The sequence below is a fragment of the Pristiophorus japonicus genome, chromosome 24 (genome assembly GCF_044704955.1).
Source record: "Pristiophorus japonicus isolate sPriJap1 chromosome 24, sPriJap1.hap1, whole genome shotgun sequence".
Taxonomy (NCBI): Eukaryota; Metazoa; Chordata; class Chondrichthyes; family Pristiophoridae; genus Pristiophorus; species Pristiophorus japonicus.
In genome coordinates, this window is record NC_092000.1 from 15,865,062 (window position 1) to 15,886,613 (window position 21,552).

Genomic DNA, 21,552 nt, shown 5'->3' on the forward strand with positions numbered 1-21,552 from the left:
ACATCTTGAGGTCATGAAAGGTGCTATATGAATACAAGCTATTTTTTTCAAATTTGGATACCAGTTCCAGTAAAGTATTAGGACATGGACCTAAAATGTGGAAGATTACAGATAATTTAAAATCGGCACCCCCTTTCTTGAAAACTAGGGCCGCACAACTTCTGCCTTACCACAGTATCGATTTATAGTGGATACTCCCAACAATGGAGATGCATGGTTAGTGCAATTCATAAAAAATGTGAACTTTAAAGGTGGTTCCGATGCAATTCAAAACTTTGGATCTGCAAACAAAGATACTGAAGCAAATAACTTGGGGCTTAAGTGCTATGTGTGCTGCGCCTTCTCTAAATTCTCCCTTGTTTGCCAAATGTATTATTTGTCCTCCTGTTTCAATTATGAATAGACCCCAGGTGCACACTATTTCCACTCAATAAAATATTAGGCGTCCTTCCTTTGCTAGTCTCGCATTAGCCTCTATATTGTTATTGATTTATCTGCACTCTGTCTACTTACTTTTCCTTTTAGCTGGAGCTGGGTGTTGCATCGTCCTTTTCAACTCTGCAGTCCAGCAGTGTTTTTGCCCTTCGGATTTAGGGGGTTTTATGCTTTGAGTGATTGGAGGACACATGCTGAGGGCATCAAATGTTCAGATAGGGACAAATCCAACATAAAACCAACAAGAGATTCTTGTAGTGCCTTTGTTATTTTTTTAAAAAGTCTACGTGGCATAATTGTCAGACGCCTGAAAATCTGCACAGGAAATTATTCCCTTGCCCCAATTTCTCCCCTCTGCTTCTGTACTTGCTGGGGCTATCAGTGCACTGCCTTCAGCATCCTGCAACACCAGGTTACGGTGAGGGATGTTAGTGCTGAGGAATGGAGCTCTTCCCTGTGCAGGCATCCGCTGTCTGCGTCAAGCAGCCCCAGTGTCTGATTTAGCACAGCCAGACGCAGAGTAAATCTGCCTCAACTATATATGCCTCAGTCCCAGTGTCTGATTTAGCACAGCCAGACACAAGAGTAAATCTTCCTCAACAATATGCCTCGGCTCCAGTGTCCAGACGAACACCTTCTTCTCCTTGCTTTCCATTTCCCACAGCATCCTGTGGCCGCCAAGTCAGATTAGGAACAAAGGAACAGCCATAGGCCATTTAACCCTTCGAGTCTACTCCGCCATGCAATGAGATCATGGCTGAGATCTGTGACCTAACTCCATGTGCCCTTTGCCCCATATCCCTTTGATTGATTAACAAAAATCTTATCTATCTCTGATAGAAAATGAATTCTGGATTAGGAACAGTTTTGTGCTATAGCCTTATGCCATCTAGGAACTGGATTGAGTGTGTCCAAACTCATTTCACACAGGGCACTTGCAGACCGAAGAATTTCTTTATCCCATCACCAGCCTCTGCCTGATTTGAAAGGCCAGCGACTAACGCCCCGTGCCATCCAGTTCCCATTCTTCATCCGCATTGCGTGCTGGTTAGGGTCCGATCCTACCCTCGTCTAGCATTGAAACCTTCCAACATCGCGATCAGAAGCAAAGAATTCTGAATTTTTCTTCCCACTCTCTAGCCTGGGATGCTGATGCCAGCTGCAATCCCAACTACTGTGCTTTCTGAAGTGCGACTTCTTAACTTGCTGTATTTCCGCAGGGATGACGATGAGGATGGCAACAAAAAAGATACTCCTTCAGTGCTGTCCTACTTTCAAAGGAAGACCAAAGATCCGAAAGTTCAGCCACACCGCTTCTTCACCGAGAGGAAGCTTGTCTCTCTTGTGAACCTATGAGCATATCCATTTTCCCCATATGTGTAGAGAAAATGCAAAACAATGTATGAAATACAATTGCTGTACAGGAGAGAAAAAAAGCCTTAAAATTGATGGGGGTGTGTGAGAGAGAGAGAGAGAGAGAGAGAATTCAGCTTTTCCAAGATGCAGTGCATTGGGCATTGCGGGTCAATCAATGAGCAGCACTAGTCACTAGAACGTTTCATGCAGATGTCGAACCCTGCACTATTCACCAAGCAGCCATTCCTTGTCCGTATCTGAAGTTTGCCATTAATAGTTTGGGTTTGAGCAGCTCGCCTTGTCCAGCCCATGCCGAGCACCGCTGCTTATCTGACTAGATTACTGGATCTGTGGTTTTGCATTGTCACAGAACCTGTTGAACTTAATTTGTTCTTTTTAAAAAGAAGCAGCCTCTCTCGAAGCCACCCTATATGATCCCCCAAGAAGACTGATTGAAGACTTGCTCCTCAGCCATGGCAAGTGCTTCAATAACCAGGAGGCAGGAGTTGGCTGGGAATAAATTCTCTTTTCTTTCTTTCAATGCCCCCCCCCCAAAAAAAAATCTTCCTTCCTCCCTTTTCAGGAGGTGCCTGGCTACCTTCATTTCATAAAACGGCTGAGATCGGGTGCAGGGAATCAGGAACTTGTCCCTAAGCCCTAGTCACACTATGTTAAGGTATGTCGGAGCTCCAGAGCTGGGAGCTCATTTGTACACAGGGCCCAGGGCTCGTGAAAATAATTTGCTGCTGAATTTCTGTGCGAATTTGGAAATTATACCAATAAAACATTGTCTGTTGGAATTTGCGGGCTGCCTTTGGAGAAATAGCTTTGCCTTAAACTCCCCATTATCTCAGGCTTTATTAAATCGAGTACGACAGGGAGCAGACTCCACTAGATTTTAGTTAATTAGTTGCTGTCCTGTCACAGCGCTGACAGATTTATCCTGGAGAAATGAGGATTTGCGAGTGACAATTTGTAATATAACCCGAGATGTGTTACTTGAGTGAAATTTGAGCCTTGAAGAAGGGTCTTTATAGCAACTGCTTGACGTGTAATAAATCACTCTGAATAACTAACTACATCGTGTTTCCTCTCAATTGCGTATTCCCCTGATAATTCACCTTTGTTCACCACGTATGTAAATAAAAACAGCATGTTTACAGTCAACCACGGCAGATGATTAATGGTACACTGTGTACATGTATAATAATTCAGTGTTGGTTAACTGTATAGTGCAGCAGCATCTATATTATAGACCTAGCGTGAAGGGCACCTTCAGGGTTCGAAGGAGCGGAGTCTATAAGATAAATCAAGTAGCAGTGATCATTCTCTCAGTGCTGTACGGAAGTGCGAGCCAAGATTAACTGCTGAGGTCCTGGAGAGGGGTTTGAACCCACAGCCTTCGGCCTCACGTGAGACTGTTACCAACGGTGCCAAGCTGACACAGAGGTCCGCAAATCCTGGGTGAGTGGGTGAACTGCTTGCAATCTGCTGCCACTGCCACTCTGAGGCATGCGACAGTGGCCTGGTTCTGTCTTTCAAATCCCTCCGTGGCCTCGCCCCTCTCCATCTCGGTGACCTCCTCCAGCCTCACAACCCTCTGAGCTCTCTGCACCCTTCCAACTCCGGCCTTTTGCACAGATCCTATTTTCATCCCTCCACCATTGGTTGCTGTGCCTTCAGCTGCCTGGACCCCAAGCTCTGGAATTCCCTCCCTAAACCTTTCCGCCTCTCTTCTTTAAGACGCTGCTTAAAACTGACCTCTGACGAAGATTTTGGGCATCTGTCCTAATATCGCCTTGTGTAGCGCGGTGTCACATTTTGATAACGCTCCTGTGAAGTGCCTTGGGACGTTTTACTACCTTAAAGGTGGTGTATAAATGTTGTTTCCTGCTGATTGGTTGATTTCCCCCGTTCCCCCTTTGGGCAGCTACTTGGGCCACGCTCAGCGGGTGATTGTAGTGGCACCAGTACATCTCAACACTGCTGTTCAACACGCCGGGGAATATTTTAACTTTGGGCGTTAGTGTAAAATGGACAATATCGAATTGGCTGCTCATTTTACACCTTCCAGATTTTGACTTCAGCATAAAGGAAAGTCAGGTGGGGTGTATAATGGCTGATTAATTCGTCATTGCCTGTTCTATACCATCGCCTAAAGTTAAATTACCTCCAAGTGTGTTTAAACAAAGATTAGGAGACTTGAGGGTAAAAATGATGAAGCTTTCACCTCCACTGCAAGTAAGCAGAGGGCACAGCAGGCACAATAAAGAGCTTTGTAAGCAATGTTCCCGTTGAGCTGCACGGCCGCAGAGCAGTCTGGAGTCCCGCGCAGGCCACTCACTGGCTTTACAATGGTAACCGCGTACACGCAAGAAATTGAATGGGCGCGCAGCCACTTAAAGGGCTCGCACACCAAAAAAAAAAAATGGCATGGAAGATTGTAAGTATAATTAATGTAAAGTGAATTTATAAAATCTTTCTTGGAACACAAAGGGGGCGATGTTAACCCTACTCACTCAGCAGAAACCTGGCGGGTGGGCATGTTGAAATGGCCCTGACTCTTACCTCTGCCAAAGCCGCCGTGATCTGCAATTTTAACATAGAAAATAGGTGCAAGAGTAGGCCATTCGGCCCTTCGAGCCTGCACCACTATTCAATAAGATCATGGCTGATCATTCCCTCAATACCCCTTTTCTGCTTTCTCCAGATACCCCTTGATCCATTTAACCATAAGGGCCATATCTAACTCCCTCTTGAATATATCCAATGAACTGGCAACAACAACTCTGTGGCAGGAAGTTCTACAGGTTAACAACTCTGAGTGAAGAAGTTTCTCCTCATCTCAGTCCTAAATAGCCTACGCCTTATCCTAAGACTGTGTCCCCTGGTTCTGGACTTCCCCAATATCGGGAACAATCTACCCACATCTAACCTGTTCCGTCCCGTCAGAATCCTGTATGTTTCGAGGAGATCCCCTCTCATCCTTCTAAACTCCAGTGTCTAAAGGCCCAGTTGATCCAGTCTCTCCTCATATGTCAGTCCAGCCATCCCGGAAATCAGTCTGGTGAACCTTCGCTGCACTCCCTCAATAACAAGAACGTCCTTCCTCAAATCAGGAGACCAAAATTGAACACAATATTCCAGGTGAGGCCTCACCAAGGCCCTGTACAACTGCAGTAAGACCTCCCTGCTCCTATACTCAAATCCCCTAACTATGAAGGCCAACATACCATTTGCCCTTTTCACCGCCTGCTTTACCTGTATACCAGCTTTCAATGACTGATGTAACATGACACCCAGGTCTCGTTGCACCTCCCCTTTTCCTAATCTGCCACTATTCAGATAATATTCTGTCTTTGCATTGTTGCCCCCAAAGTGGACAACCTCACATTTATCCACATTATACTGCATCTGCCATGCATTTGCCCATTCATCTGACCTGTCTAAGTCACCCTGCAGCCTCTTAGCGTCCCCCTCACAGCTCACACCGCCACTCAGTTTAGTGTCATCTGCAAATTTGGAGATATTACACTCAATTCATTCATCCAAATCAATAATGCATATTGTAAAGAGCTGGGGTCCCAGCACTGAGCCCTGCGGCACTCCACTAATCACTGCCTGCCATTCTGAAAAGGACCCGTTTATCCCGACTCTCTGCTTCTTTCTTGCCTGCCAACCAGTTTTCTATCCACGTCAGTATATTACCCCCAATACCATGTGCTTTGATTTTGCACACCAATCTCTTGTGTGGGACCTTGTCAAAAGCCTTTTGAAAGCCCAAATACACCACATCCACTGGTTCTCCCTTGTCCACTCTACTAGTTACATCCTCAAAAAATTCTAGAAGATTTGTCAAGCATGATTTCCCTTTTATAAATCCATGCTGACTTGGACCGATCCTGTTACTGCTTTCCAATGCGCTGCTATTTCATCCTTAATAATTGATTCCAACATTTTTCCCACCACTGATGTCAGGCTAACCGGTCTATAATTACTCGTTTTTTCTCACCCTCCCTTTTTAAAAAAAAAAAAAATGGAATTACATTAGCTACCCTCCAGTCCATAGGAACTGATCCAGAGTCGATAGACTGTTGGAAAATGATCACCAATGCATCCACTATTTCTAGGGTCACTTCCTATGCAGACTATCAGGCCCCGGGGATTTATCGGCCTTCAATCCCATCAATTTCCCTAACACAATTTCCCGCCTGATAAGGATATCCTTCAGCTCCTCCTTCTTACTAAACCCTCGGTCGCCTAGTACTTCCGGAAGGTTATTTGTGTCTTCCTTCGTGAAGACAGAACCAAAGTATTTGTTCAATCAGTCTGCCATTTCTTTGTTCCCCATTATAATTCACCTGAATCCGACTGCAAGGGACCTATGTTTGTCTTCACTAATCTTTTTCTCTTCACATATTTATAAAAGCTTTTGCAGTCAGTTTTTATGTTCTAAGCAAGCTTCTTCTCATACTCTATTTTCCCCCTCTTAATTAAACCCTTTGTCCTCCTCTGCTGAATTCTAAATTTCTCCCAGTCCTCAGGTTTGCTGCTTTTTCTGACCAATTTATATGCCTCTTCCTTGGATTTAACACTATCCTCAATTTCCCTTGTTAGCCACAGTTGAGCCACCTTCCCCATTTTATTTTTTTTTACTCCAGACAGGGATGTACAATTGCTGAAGTTGATCCATGTGATCTTTAAATGTTTGCCATTGCTTATCCACTGTCAACCCTTTTAAGTATCATTTGCCAGTCTATTCTAGCCAATTCACGCCTCAAACCATCAAAGTTCCCTTTCCTTAAGTTCAGGACCCCAGTTTCTGAATTAACTGTGTCACTCTCCATCCTAATAAAGAATTCTACCATGTTATGGTCACTCTTTCCCAAGGGGTCTCGCACAACAAGATTGCTAATTAGTCCTTTCTCATTACACATCACCCAGTCTAGGATGGCCAGCTCCCTGGTTGGTTCCTCGACATTGATCTAGAAAACCATCCCTATTATACTCCAGGAAATCCTCCTCCACCGTATTGCTACCAGTTTGGTTTGCCCAATCAATATGCATCCCTAATTTCTTGTTTGATGCTGTCCCCAACCTTACTACTACTACTGTTTGGTGGTCTGTACACAACTCCCACTAGCGTTTTCTGCCCTTTGGTGTTCCGCAGCTCTACCCATACAGATTCCACATCATCCAAGCTAATGTCCTTCCTTACTATTGCGTTAATCTCCCATTTAACAGCAACGCTACTACATCTCCTTTTCCTTTCTGTCTATCCTTCCTGAATATTGAATACCCCTGGATGTTGAGTTCCCAGCCTTGGTCACCCTGGAGCCATGTCTCCGTGATGCCAATTACATCATACCCGTTAACTGCTATCTGCGCAGTTAATTCATCCACCTTATTCCGAATACTCGCATTGAGGCACAGCCTTAGGCTTGTCTTTCTAACACACGTTTGCCCCATTAGACTTTTGCTGTAATGTGGCCCTTTTTGCTTTTTGCCTTAGGTTTCTCTGCCCTCCACTTCTACTTTTCTTCTTTCTATCTTTTGCTTCTGCCCCCATTCTACTTCCCTCTGTCTCCCTGCAGAGGTTCCCATCCCCCTGCCATATTAGTTTAACTCCTCCCCAACAGCACTAGCAAACACTCCCCCTAGGACATTGGTTCCGGTCCTGCCCAGCTGTAGACTGTCCGGTTTGTACTGGTCCCACCTCCCCCAGAACCGGTTCCAATGTCCCAGGAATTTGAATCCCTCCCTTCTGCACCACTCCTCAAACCACATATTCATCTGAGCTATCCTGCGATTCCTACTCTGACTAGCACATGGCACTGGTAGCAATCCTGAGATTACTAATTTTGAGGTCCTACTTTTTAATTTAGCTCCTAGCTCCCTAAATTCGTCTTGTAGCACCTCCTCCTGTTTTTTTACCAAGATTGTTGGTACCTTAATGAACCACGACAACTGGCTGTTCACCCTCCCTTTTCTGAATGCCCTGCATCTGCTCCGAGACATCCTTGACCCTTGCATCAGGGAGGCTACATACCATTCTGGAGTCTAGGTTGCGGCCGCAGAAACGTCTGTCTATTCCCCTTACAATTGAATCCCCTATCATAATAGCTCTGCCACTCTTTTTCCCTGCCCTCCTATGCAGCAGAGCCACCCACGGTGCCATGAACTTGGCTGCTGCTGCCCTCCCCTGGTGAGTCATTCCCCCCCCACCCCCCAACAGTATCCAAAGCGGTGTATCTGTTTTGCAGGGGGATGACCGCAGGAGACCCCTGCACTACCTTCCTTGCACTACTCTTCCTGTTGGTCACCCATTCCCTATCTGGCTGTATACCCTTTACCTGCGGTAAGACCAACTCACTAAACGTACTATTCACATCACACTCAGCATCGTGCATGCTCCAGAGTGAATCCACCCGCAGCTCCAATGCCGCAATGTAGTCCGTCAGGAGATGCTGCCGCATACATTTCTTGCACATGTCGTCGTCAGGGACAGTGTCCCTGACTTCCCACATAGTACAGGAGGAGCATAACACGTGTCCGAGCTCTCCTGCCATGACTTAACCCCTAGATAAACTTAATTTGGCAATAACAATGCTAAAGGTTGCTTACTGATAAAGAAAAGAAAAACTACTTACCAATCACTTACCCCTTGACTGACGTCACCTTTCGATTTCTTTCTACTATTTTGCCTTCTCTCCCTGCTGCAGCTGCACCGGCTGGCCTCTTGTAGGCCTCCCGACTCGACGCTGCTCCTCCTCCTCGCTCTCTCGCTCCCCGACTGCGACTGATGGGCCTCTTGTAGGCCTCCCGACTCGACGCTGCTCCTCCTCCTTGCTCCCGCTCCCTTACTGCGACTGATAGACCTCTTGTAGGCCTCCCGACTCGACGCTGCTCCTCCTCCTCGCTCTCTCGCTCTCCGACTGCGACTGATGGGCCTCTTGTAGGCCTCCCGACTCGACGCTGCTCCTCCTCCTTGCTCCCGCTCCCTTACTGCGACTGATGGGCCTCTTGTAGGCCTCCTGACTCGACGCTGCTCCTCCTCCTTGCTCCCGCTCCCTTACTGCGACTGATGGACCTCTTGTAGGCCTCCCGACTTGACGCTGCTCCTGAGCAGGCAGCAAAGAGGCCCAACCGAAGCCATAAGCATGCTCCTTTACATCATCATAGGCAGTCCCTCGAAATGAGGATGACTTGCTTCCACACCAAAAAGGGATAAGTTCACAGATGTTTCAATGAAGGATCTAATATTCCAGATCCCGAACTACATCTTGAAGGGTGGAAGATGCCTGTGCGTGGATTTTTTTAACATGTGGTGACCGTTGCACACCAGCCACCACACGGGCTTGACAGAGCTAGGTCTTGGTCCAGTGGCAAGGATTACCCAAGACGACTGGAGACCAGCTCTGCTGCACAGACCTGGCGCGCACATATCGCAGTGTGGGCTGGGCCCGTGCTGCCCCTGGGCCCTCGCCGCTTCTGGCCCCGAACTCACGCCTCTCCTGGGCCCCGGTCACATCCCTCTACATTCTCTCGCCGCTCCTTTGCCCCGACCTCGCCGCTCCTGCTGTATCTGCCCGCGCTCCAATCACCGACCTGGACCTTGATGACATCACTCTTCGCTGTCGTCGTTCTCCTGCACCAGCTCGTGTTGTATCTTGCAGTGGTATGCTGCCATGCTGCCCATGGCCGCCGCTCGCCATTCCTTTTATGGCCCCGACCTGCCATTGATGGTCTCTCGCAGGTCGGGGCCACCACGCTGTCATATGCATGTTGCAGCCCAATGACATCATTGAGACCCGACTAATTTTAACTCTGGTCTGAGCGGGGAATGCACGTGGAGTTTTTCCCCTAGAGTATCCATCTCTTTTTAAAATAAAATTAAAAATCCAGTCAAATGCAAATTAATCTGTAATCATCTTTATTTCATGCATTCTCTATTTAATTATTAAATGCTCCGTGAGTGCACTTCTTTTGTTTGATCTAGTTCGGTAATCACATGTCCCCTTGGGTCCCTCGGGCATGTGTTTTCCCTGTTAATAATGGCAGTTAATGGATGTCACTGTCGGCTGGCAGATGGTTCTTCGATCAGTTTCTGAAACTTCAGACAGGTACGCTGAACCCAGTAAAAACCATGCAACTGTGGGTGACTGCGCTTTGATGTGTTAATGTGGCACAGAGTGATCCTCCGCGTGCTCAGTAGACATTTTCCAGTCAACGCACAGGTCAGTTCCTCTGCTGCTGACTCAAAATATTTGGCGTCTACGTTCTTGTCACTTCAGCAGCATCCATGTTTCACTGCACAACTGGATCTGATTGGCCCAGATGAAGCATGACAGATGTCAGGTTGCTCATACATCGAAGAATCTGGCTGTATATCGAAAGGTCAGAGAAGAAGTAAAAAAGAAAATAAGAGGGGCAAAAGAGGGTATGAGAATAGAATGGCAGCCAACATAAAAGATAATCAGAAAGTCTACAGGCATATAAATATTAAGAGGAGGGGTGGGGCCGATTAAGGACCAAAAAGCAGACCTATGCATGGAGACGGGGGGTATGGCTGAGGTACTAAATTAGTACTTTGCATCTGTCTTCACCAAGGAAGAGGATGCTGCCATAGACATAGTGAAAGAGGAGGTAGTGGAGAAACTTAATAGAATTAAAAATTGATAAAAGAGGATAAAGAAAGGCTGGCTGTACTTCAAGTAGATAAATCACCAGGAGTGGCTGGAATGCATCCTAGGATGCTGGGGGAATTGAGGGTGGAAATCGTGGAGGTACTGGCCATAATATTTCCAATCTTCCATAGATACGGGGGTGGTGCCAGAGGACTGGAGAATTGCAAATGTTACACCTTTGTTCAAAAAGGGGAGTAAAGATAAACCCAGCAACTACAGGCCAGTCAGTTTAACCTCGGTAGCGGGGAAGATTTTAGAAATAGTGATCGGGGCAAAATTAACAGTCACTTGGATAGGTGTGGATTAATTAAGGAAAGCCAGCATGGATTTGTTAAAGGCAAATCGTGTTTAACCAACTTAATCAAGTTATTTGATGAGGTAACAGAGAGGATTGATGAGGGTAATGCACATGGATTTCCAATAGGCCTGTGACGAAGTGACCCATAATAGGCTTGTCGACAAAGTTGAAGCCCGTGGAATAAAAGGGACAGTGGCAGCATGGATACAAAATTGGCTAAGTGATAGGAAACAGAGAGTGAAGGGGGTGAATGGTTGGTTGTTTTTCGGACTGGAGGAAGGTTTACAGTAGTATTCCCAGGGGTCGGTTCTAGGACCACTGCTTTTCTTGATATATATTAATGACTTGGACGTGGGTGTACAGGGCACAATTTCAGAATTTGCAGATGAGACAAAACTTGGAAGTGTAGTGACCAGTGAGAAGGAGAGTGATAGACTTCAGGGAGACATAGGCAGGCTGGTGAAATGGGCGGACTCATGGCAGTTGAAATTTAACGCAGAAAAGTGTAAAGTGATACATTTTGGTAGGAAGAATGAGAGGCTATATAAAATAATTGGTACAATCCTAAAGGGGGTGCACGAACAGAGAGACCTAGGGGTATGTGTGAACAAATCGTTGAAGGTGGCAGGGCAGGTTGAGAAAGCAGTTACAAATTCTGGGCTTATGGGATTCTGGGCTTCATAAATAGAGGTATAGAGTACAAAGGTGCAGAAATTATGATGAACCTGTATAAAACACTGGTTTATAAAACACTGGTTCGGCCACAACTGGAGTACTGTGTCCAATTCTGGGCACCGCACTTAAGGAAGGATATGCAGGCCTTAGAGAAGGTGCAGAAAAGATTTATGAGAATGATTATAGAAATGAGGGACTTCAGTTATGTTGATAGACTGAGAAAGTGGGTTGTCCTTCAAGTTGGGGTTGTTCTCCTTGGAGCAGAAAAGATTGAGATGAGATGTGATAGAGGTGTTCAAAATCATGAGCGGTCTGGACAGAGTAGATACAGGGAAACTGTTTCCATGCGCAGAGGGTCAAGAACCAAAGGACACAGATTTAAGGTGATTGGCAAAAGAACCAAAGATGATGTAAGAAAAAAAACTTTTATACAGCGAGAGGTTGGGTTCTGGAATGCACTGCCTGAAAGGGTGGTGGAAGCAGATTCAATCTTATCTTTCAGAAGAGCGTTGGATAAGTATCTGAAGGAACAAAATTTGAAGGGCTTCAGGGAAAGGGCGGGGGTGTGGGACTAGCTGAGAGTTGGTACGGGCTCGACGGGCTGAATGGCCTTCTTCCGAGCTGTAACCATTCTAATATTCTACGAAGTCTCTTCACAGTCCAGAACTTGACCAGGCCCCCCCGCTCTCCCCAGCTGCTTAGCTCAGTGGCCGATTTTAAAGAGTTAAATTATGAGGACAGGCTGCATAGACTCGGATTGTATTCCATTGATTTTAGAAGATTAAGGGGTGATCTAATTGAGGTGTTTAAGATGATTTGATAAGATAGAGAGAACCTATTTCCTCTGGTGAAGGAATCCAGAACAAGGGGCCATAGCCTTAAAATTAGAGCTAGGCCGTTCAGGAGTGATGTCATGAAGCACTTCTTCACACAAAGGGTATTGGAAATCTGGAACTCCCCCGAAAAGCTGTCGAGGCTCGGGGGACAATTGAGAAGTTCAAAAGTGCGATTGGTAGATTTTTGTTGGACAAGGTTATTAATGGTTACGGAACCAAGGCAGGTAGATGGAGTTAAGATACAGATCTAATTGAATGACTAATACGTTCGAGGGGCCGAATGGCCTCCTGTTCTATGAGAGAAACTCATCTCATATCTCAAAAAATCAAGTTTGTTTTTTCTTTTGTTAATACTGTGTTTTTGTGAAAGTGAGGTCCATCCACGATGAAGAATGGAGCATTTTCTATTTCAAGTATCATGGTTAGATGGAGAGTCAATCTGTCTTAATCCCTTACCGTAGAAGAACACCTCCTACTGCAGCGGTTTGCCATTTCACATCCTGAGGCATCTGCCTCTAATTCAACGCTACATTGCATCTCTCTCAGTTTTGTGCTGTAGGTCATTGCCTACAAGGAATGGATTAAGATGGCCCAAACTCATTTAATTGGTTTAGGATTGTTCAATCCGATAACACGAGGGAGCTCAATTAACATGCACAGTTAATATTGAATCATCCCTGTGTCCGTGTCGACTATCGATTATTCAACTGCCTTAAGACAGTTCCCGTCAAAGATTTCAGCAAGGCTTGCTGCTTAAAAAAAACTTTAAAAAATGGAATGAAATGAAAAGATGTTGATGTTCATTGTAATTTTTTGTAGCAAATTATTTTTTTAAAAGGAAAAAACCCCTTTTATTAAAAAAAATAATTCAACCATACTTATTGATTCTGGATGTTCACTGTGTATTCATTGCACTTACAATAAGCTGAAGGGTTAGAAGTCTTACGGAGTAACGTGGAGTATGTCAGTGGGCATGATTACAAGTAATCTCGTCAAAAGGTTCAGAAGGACAGCACAAATGGGGAGAGTGGAACTCGTGACTGAAGCGTGATCCCGGCAAAAATTTATCAACATTTGGAAAGAGCTGTCACCAGCATTTATTGTATAAAGCAGTCACCATATATTATGGGTTGGGGCACAGCCCTAACGGTAACCTAAAATAAATTCTTGTTTGCCATTGCCAGCAGTTTGTCTCTTATTTAGCTTAAATGCTGCGGTTTTAGTGGTTGCTGTAGGTGAAATATTCTTCAATTTATTAACTAAGGAAAGGTTGTTTTGGAACATCTCTGTTTATAATTTAATGTAGTTAATTATTTTCTATGGTATAAATGTAGCTCTGACTAAGTATGTTATTTGGCTTCTAGAGAACATACAAGGAGTGGACAATAGGGATACAGTAGCACAGTGGTTATGATACTGGACTAGTAATCCTGATCCCTGGGACTAATAATCTGGAGTTGAGTTCAAATCCCATCCCATCACAGCAGCTGGGGAATTTACAATTCAGTTAATTAAATAAGCCTGGAATAAAAACCATGTCATAGAAATCCACCAGGAAATCTGCTGCCCTTACCCGGTCTGGCCTATATGTGAATTGAATTGAAAAGTTGGGAAGTTATTCTAAATCTGTATCAAACCTTGGTTGGAGTACTGTGTATAGTTCTGGTTGCCATATATAGAAAAGATATAGAGGCACTGGAGAGGGTGCAGAGAAGGTTTACAAGGATAATACCAGAAATGTGATGGTACACATCAGGAAAGGATGAAAAGGCTGGGTTTATTTTCTCTTGGAAAAAGGCTGAGGGGTGACCTAATAGAGATCTTTAAAATTATGAAAGGTTTTGATCGAGTGGATGCAGAGAGAGTGTTTCCACTTGTGGAGAAGAGCATAACTAGAGGCCATCAATATGAAAATCTAATAGGGAATTCAGAAGAAACTTATTTACCCAGAGAGTGGTGAGAATGTGGAACTCGCTGCCACAGGGAGTGGTTGAAGCGAATAGTATCGATGCATTTAAGGGGAGGCTAGAGACGCATATGAGGGAGAAGGGAATAGAGGGTTATGCGGATAGAGTTAGATGAGGAAAGACGGGAGGAGGCTCGAGTGGAGCATGACACCGGCGTGGACTGGTTGGGCCGAATGGCCTGTTTCTGTGCCGTATATCCGATGTAATCCTATGTGACTTCAGACATCTGGTTGACTCTTAACTGCCCTCTGAAATGGCCTAGTGAGCCACTCAGTTGTTCCAAACTGCTACTATTCCCATATCCCTTGATTCCCTTAATAGCCAAATTATCGACCTCTGTCTTGAATATGCTCAACCACTGAGCCTCCACAGCCCTCTGGGGTAGAGACTTCTAAAGATACACCACCCCCTGAGTGAAGAAATTTCTCCTCATCTCAGTCCTAAAAGGTCGACCCCTTATTCTGAAACTGTGACCCCTGGTTCTAGACTCCCTAGCCCAGGGAAACATCCTCCCTGCATCTACCCTGTCAAGCCCTGTAAGAATTTTGTATGTTTCAATGAAATCACCTCTCATTCTTCTAAACTCTAAAGAATATGGGCTTAGTCTACTCAATCTCTCCTCGATTGAGCATGGACTGCAGCAGTTCATGGAAGCAGCTCACCACCACCACCATGTTCTCAAGAGCAGTTAGGGATGGACAATAAATGCTGGCCTTTCCAGCGACGCCCACATCCCGTGAACGAATAAAAAAAAAATCATATGGAATCTGATTTATTTTCTGTTGCAGCAGTGCATTCACTGAAAATACTAGCACAAGTGAGCTACTGTGATTCAGACAGGAAATGCTGCTGTTCAATTTACACTGTAAGCAGGAGACACAAGGACTTTACATCCTCAGAGGTTTGTGGGCGACAGCTTGCCTTCTTGATACACCTGTGTAAGAGTTGATTCCCTTAGTTTCCAAAGTATATATAAGATGACAATTTGCAGTGCGCACAAGGGACTACCATAAACAAGGGTTCAAAGCAGAGAAAAATAATTTGGAAAGAGTGTGCAGCAAATATCTTCTGGGGTATGATTTGTGGTTTCCCTCGTTACATTCCCAAATGACAGCATAAAGCATGCTATGTTAAATCTATTATGCAATTTAACACAAGCATATTGAAATTCTCATCTTTATTTTCAAATCCCTCCATGGCCTCACCCCTACCTATCTCTGTAACCTTCTCCAGCCCCACAACCCCCGCCCCGAGATGTCTGCACTCCACTAATTCTGCCTCCTTGGGCATCCCTGATTATAATCGCTCAACCATCGGTGGCCGTGCCTTCTGTTGCCTCGGCCCTAAGCTCTGGAACTCCCTGCCTAAACCTCTCCGCCTCTCTACCTCTCTTTCCTCCTTCAAAATGCTCCTTAAAACCGACCTCTTTAACCAATCTTTTGATCACCTGCGCTAATTTCTACTTCCCTGGCTCGGTGTCAAATTTTTTGTCTCATTACACTCCTGTGAAGCGCCTTGGGATGTTTCAGTACGTTAAAGGCGCTATATAAATACAAGTCGTTGTTGTCGTATTAAGCAAACCTTAACAGTAAAATGCACAATTTTTGGGAAGGCTGTGAGGAAAATAGTTTGGGAATCCTAAAATATAAATAAAACTTCGTGACGTTAAGGGTTTTATCACCGTGTTTCCCATTTTATTAGTAAATCTCACAGTTCTGTAGAATTGCACAATATCAGTAGTACAGGGACAGATAACTTGGTTAATAAAAATATCAAAGGAGCAGAGACACGAAAGCGCACTATCCATTTATACAAGGACATCATTTCTTACTGTTCCCGTTTACAGCTCACCCTGCACAGGGAACAGAGACACAGCAGATGTTTAAAACCTGGCGCAGAACGGTAAATAGACTTTATAACCAACATTATGCAAGACATTACACCAGGAACTGTGCCCGTTACAGCAGCAACTGTGCCCGCAATACAAAAAAAAGAGGCTGCAGTAATAGCTATTTCATTTTTAATTTTAAATGCACTTGACTGGAGGGGACAGGGCTGAAGCAATGACGTGTTGCTAACCTATTGTGTGCCAGGAGTAAGCCGATAGGAATCCAGTCCGAAGCAAGCGGCATCAACGCCAGGTGGCATGAGACACAAGTTGCTGTACTTTTCAGTCGAAGGAGAGCGGAATGTTGCAGGAAAATGAATACATTAGATGTTTATTGTGTGCAAAAGGGGTGATCACCAATGCTCCCTCTAGGCTGTGCGTGTGTTTGGCCGCGCAGTAACCGGCAAGGTCCCGTGCGCAAGCTGCTCACAAGCTTGTAAATCGCCGAGAGCGTGCAAAAACCAAGCACAGGCAGCGGAAGGCGCGTGCGGCAAACCAGTCCCACCCACCCTTTCCTTCAACCACTGTCTGCCTCACCTGTGACAGAGACTGTAATTCCCGAATCAGACTGTTCAGTCACCGAAGAACTCATTTTTAGAGTGAAAGCAAGTCTTCCTCAATTTCGAGGGACTGCCTGTGATGATGACACTGGGAATCCCACGCGTGTGCCAAAATTTAAAGGGGCGGTGCATTGAAAGAAACAGACCGTGCAGTACATAGTGCAGCCGACAGAGAACGTTGGTGACCATTCTTTACCCCTCCACCCAGCTCATCAGAGCTGCGATTGACTTTAGCCAAAAGGCCCATCTCTCGTCAGGACTCGGAGAGGTTCAGACTGGTCTGTCTGTATGTCGTTAGTACAACTAGAGCTGGCGCCGTACCAACAGCGCCACAGAGCAGGAGACGGGGGTGGGGTTGCCGGGGGGAATAATGATGTTTATTATGTCTAGCCAGGCTTGGATAAGTTAACAAACTCTTGTATCCACATTGCCCATTTCTAATCAGGAGTTCCATACCAATACATAAAAAGTTGACAAAAAATAAAAGTAAGGAGTCTTTGTAACTCCGTTAACTCTAGGATGGCTTCTGCAACCACTAAATCAAGCAGGAAAACTTGCCCACATTAAACCGTTTCAGCTAAAACATTCACCTGTGCATTGCACCTGTTATGAAGCAACTCCCCTTCATCCGAGCCAGGGTGTCCCTGGAGACGGAGCACGCGGTGTCCACCGGTACGTTTGCGGCATTCCGCGAGAGGTGGGCACCGGAGGGACTGGAGTGCATCATCACCCCCGGCAACCAAATTTTAATTTGAATTAAGTTGATGGTCAAACGTTAACTTGTTTATTTGTCGGTTTTAGTGCCCTTTAATAAGGTGACATTTGATTTACAGATCAACTAAATATAGTTGAAGCAACACTCCACTAAAATGTGCGTTTGGCTTGATTTCCGTTTGCGCTGATTTACCATCAGCCTTCCAAGAAGAATAATGGTAATGATTGTACCAAAACTAAGCATGTTTGAAGCCACCATGTAGGGGTGGTGCTCGCGGTGTATGTTAAGCAACCTGCAGTAAAAGGAATAAAGATGAATTCAACTCTTTGCTGGGACAAGGTTCTATTGAAGTTTCATTGCACTCTGGTTCAGCAGCAAGTTGCGAATTAAGCTACTGCATCAGTAGGCTGGCTGGGAATAGAGCATTCGCAAAGCAAAACGATCCATTTCGCTAATAGGTAAGTGGAAAGGCGTTGATGCAGTCTGTACACTGACTTTCTCCATGCCATTGTTAGCACAAACCAAAGGAGATGCCTAGCCAATTTGTATCCTGCAGTAAATGAGAATCTGTTGTCAGATTGCCGAATAGTAAATTGAGGTGCAATAGGATGACAGAAGCTCAAAATTAAGTATAAAGCTAAAGGTTACAATTAAATAATGGAGGAAAAACAGTTTAAGTGGACTTTTTTTTTGCACAAATAGTTTTAGAAGCTTTTAATACCCATTTTATTCTGTCCTTTTAAAAGAATAAGAGGAAACAGTAAATTTTTAAGGAAAAGATTGGATAGGCTGGGGTTGTTTTCTTTGCAACAGAGAAGGCTGAGGGGAGACCTAATTGAAGTGTATAAAATTATGAGGGGCCTAGATAGAGTGGATAGGAAAGACCTATTCTCATTAGCAGAGGGGTCAATAACCAGGGGGCATAGATTTAAAGTAATTGGCAGGAGGATTAGAGGGGATTTGAGGAGAAATTTGAGGGTGGTGGGGGTCTGGAACTCGCTGCCTGAAAGAGTGGTAGAGGCAGAAACCCTCATAGCATTTAAAAAGTATTTGGATGTGCACTTGAAGTGCCATCACCTACAGGGCTACGGACCAAGAGCTGGAAAGTGGGATTAGGCTGGGGAGCTCTTTGTCGGCCGGCGCGGACAGGATGGGCCGAATGGCCTCCTTCCATGCCGTAAATGTCTATGATTAACTTAGAGGGACCAAAACGTGAACCAGCACATAGAATAGCAGTCTGTTTAGCAAGGATTTCATTCACACACACATTCTGCCAGCTCAACTTACCGATGCCACCTGAAGGACAGGTGCCCTTACTAAATATTTAACCCTTAACTTGTCAGTCACCCAACTGCAGTTGTTACATCTTCAAACACCAATGGAGACACCTTGTCATATGGACTAGTATATCAGCCATAGTGTGCCATTTGTGATTGGACCATGTGCTACTGACTGCTACAATTCAAGTGTACATTCATTGCAATGGGCTTAGGTCGGGGATATGCAATGACCTCAGGTCGGGGATATGCAATGACCTCAAGCAAGATGCATCGAAAGTGTTTATAGTTTTAAAGTGGGCCTGTGCTATGTTGACTAGTTTGGTGGTCAAGGTGATATAATTGGCCGCAGCAGCCCTGGCCTAAAGCAGGGGTGGCGGGGTGGGTGAAAATCAGCTCGTATTTCCATTCCTGATCTCTGCTAGAAGATTTCAGCCACCTCCTCCCCACCCACCCCCCCAATCAAATAGATTTCCAGTGCTCATGGTCAAAGTTCGTGTGTGAATAATGGTAACTTGAGTGAGAGTTTGAGTGTGACTGGTACCCATTGAACTGTACTCTGGCACGAGAGGAGAGGAGGGGGATATATTTTATTCATAGATGACTCATCAGTGACTGCCGCTCCTGACCATTATCTGAAATCTCTGTTTATACGGCATAACTGTATTCAACTCAGGCCAACTGATACCCATGCCTTTGTGAATGTATTGTACAATGTGTAGCATTGTATCGCCATATGCTCCAATCTGCTGTTCATGTGTTGCAGTGATATTTCGACTCGCGTAAATTCTGAAAATTACCACCAGATTACATTTTTAAGAATATGGTGCTTAATACTCCATAGTTATTGCATCCTTTTACATCTATTCAATAATGAGCATTAGGAGTTTGCAGAAAAATCAGTGTGATCATTTTGTATATTTTGGAAGCAATAAAGGTCACTGACTGAAAAATTCAGCGTGTAAACCACATCTTCATGTATGTTTTTAATGTTCTTTTAAACACAGGATGCAACTTAAAGAATTTTCTCCTCCCCCAACAGAAATAGGTTATATGACCTATACGAAGTGTGATTTGCAACCCAGGTTTTACAGTAAATGTTAAAAACGCCTACTGTGGATTCTCTTACTTCTTTATGGAAGGAGTTAGAATTAGAGCAAGTATTTTCCACACGGTTTAGACCGGAACTGTCAATGGGAACCCATAGCTTGCGGCTGTAGCACAGGTGGGTTTTCAGAATTGTCCCAAATGTTTGTGACGCCAATCGCAAGCGTCAAAGGAGACTGCAGTGTTGCTGGGAACTCGCGTGAGGTGCTTGCATGCTACCAGATGAATTTTCTGTTTTGGGTGTATGCATTTGTGTATTTTATTCGGAGTCTGCTGTTTATCAGCACAGGAATGATTTCAGAGGAGATGTGATTCAGACTTTCAAAATGAGGTGAGGATGTGAGCAGGTTATTTAACGTAGACTGTGAACATGGGACGAGAGAACAGGAGTACAATTCTAACAATAATGGACAACAGAAATCAGAGGAATTCTCCCCCACCCCCAACAAAAGGAATTTGGAATAAAATCTGCTTTACTCAGCCCCTTAGACAGCTACTGATATGATACTTACAGGATTGAAGGTTAAGGTTAGCGTTAGATGTTCAACTACTTCACCAGAAATCATGGTCCCAGTAACATGCAAACCAATTAGAGGATTGGGTTAATATCCTGGAGTTGTACTTCAGGGGCTAGGAATAACGTTCAGAATGTGTATCTGCTTGCTGGTTTTACCTGCAGTAAGTCGCCTCTCTCGGATTAAGTTGTGCCCATTGAGGAAAATTGCACAAGGTTTGTGGAGGGAACTAAGGGTTAAAACCAGAACCCAGGAATTGTTTTAGGAATGGGGGAAGGCCTGTTCAGCCTGTCTCCTTTTTGATGGAATAACCTCATTATTCAGCACTTCTTTAAAGGGTCCATCCATCCCTTCTGTACTCTTGTGTTTGTTACATTTTGGATGATGCATTAGGAGGTAGGTGGAGGCAACTCAATGGGTGAAAAATATCTACCTTTCCCTCGGTGGAGTCTAATGGCAACCAAGATACCACATGTGGCCACCAGATATTGCAGCTTTGTGAGCGACATCACTTTTTCACCCCTTAAATTAGAAGCCCGGAAGTTACGCTGGAACTTTTGACTGGGCTTGGAATCCTAGTTCAGAATTGGCTGGATTGTGAGAGGGAAAACTGACCCAGAAATGTTGGGGCAGGGAGGACAGAGAGACAGAGGGGGGGTGGGGGGGGGAGATAGGAGATGCTTTTCCTTCCCTGAACTCCCATTGTGGCTCTTTGGTTGATGGTGGACTTGTACCAAGAAGGGGCTTGCTGGTGTTTGTGCAGATGGTGGGATGGGTTGCATGCCAGAATGGAGAGCAGTTGAGGGGAGGTGCGCGTCACCGCTGGAGCTTTTATCAGTATGAACACAGCGAGGAGCAGGTTGTTTACAAGAGCAGCAACTACGCAAAAACAAAAAAAAAACAGCGACTGTAATTTAACTATTCGGTTGTTGGGAACCCGCTTCCACTGCCGTCAATGTCTTCCACAAAGAGCGAGCGTTTGCGGATGGAGAGCCGCAGCTTGTTCACAGTGCTGCGCTTCTCACTGCACGGGAGCTCCCCGTTAAAGCCGGTCTTGGTGCTGTCCTCCTGCATCAGGGTTTTAATCACCCGCTCGTCGTTCTTGTCCAGGCTCAGGCAGTTGCAGGATCTGACCTTGAAAGAATCTCCGGCCACGCTCTCGCACAAATCCTTTCCGTCCTTGTACATCTTGGGAGACGGGAGAGAAAAGTATAGCCGTTAAACCCACCAGCGCCA

The 21,552-nt window shown here is 45.1% G+C and overlaps 2 protein-coding genes across 4 annotated transcripts in view; one reads left to right on the plus strand and one right to left on the minus strand.

Annotated features, from left to right (window-relative positions):
* The window catches only part of rnaseh2a (ribonuclease H2, subunit A), an 85,125-nt gene that overhangs the window by 28,518 nt on the left and 35,055 nt on the right, over positions 1-21,552 (plus strand). For 2 of the 3 annotated variants that reach the window (XM_070867291.1, XM_070867293.1), the window contains exon 8: positions 1,656-2,867. The exons of the other annotated variant lie outside the window; for it this stretch is intronic. In XM_070867291.1, coding sequence (XP_070723392.1) covers positions 1,656-1,791 — 136 coding nt within the window. In that variant the 3' untranslated portion in view covers positions 1,792-2,867. Of the gene's footprint in view, positions 1-1,655; positions 2,868-21,552 lie in introns of those variants that run through there. 3 annotated transcript variants of the gene reach the window in all.
* rtbdn (retbindin) overlaps positions 15,927-21,552 on the minus strand; it is a 63,161-nt gene continuing 57,535 nt past the window's right edge. The window contains exon 6 of the mRNA XM_070867294.1: positions 15,927-21,504. Coding sequence (XP_070723395.1) covers positions 21,235-21,504 — 270 coding nt within the window. The 3' untranslated portion in view covers positions 15,927-21,234. The remainder of the gene's footprint in view (positions 21,505-21,552) is intronic.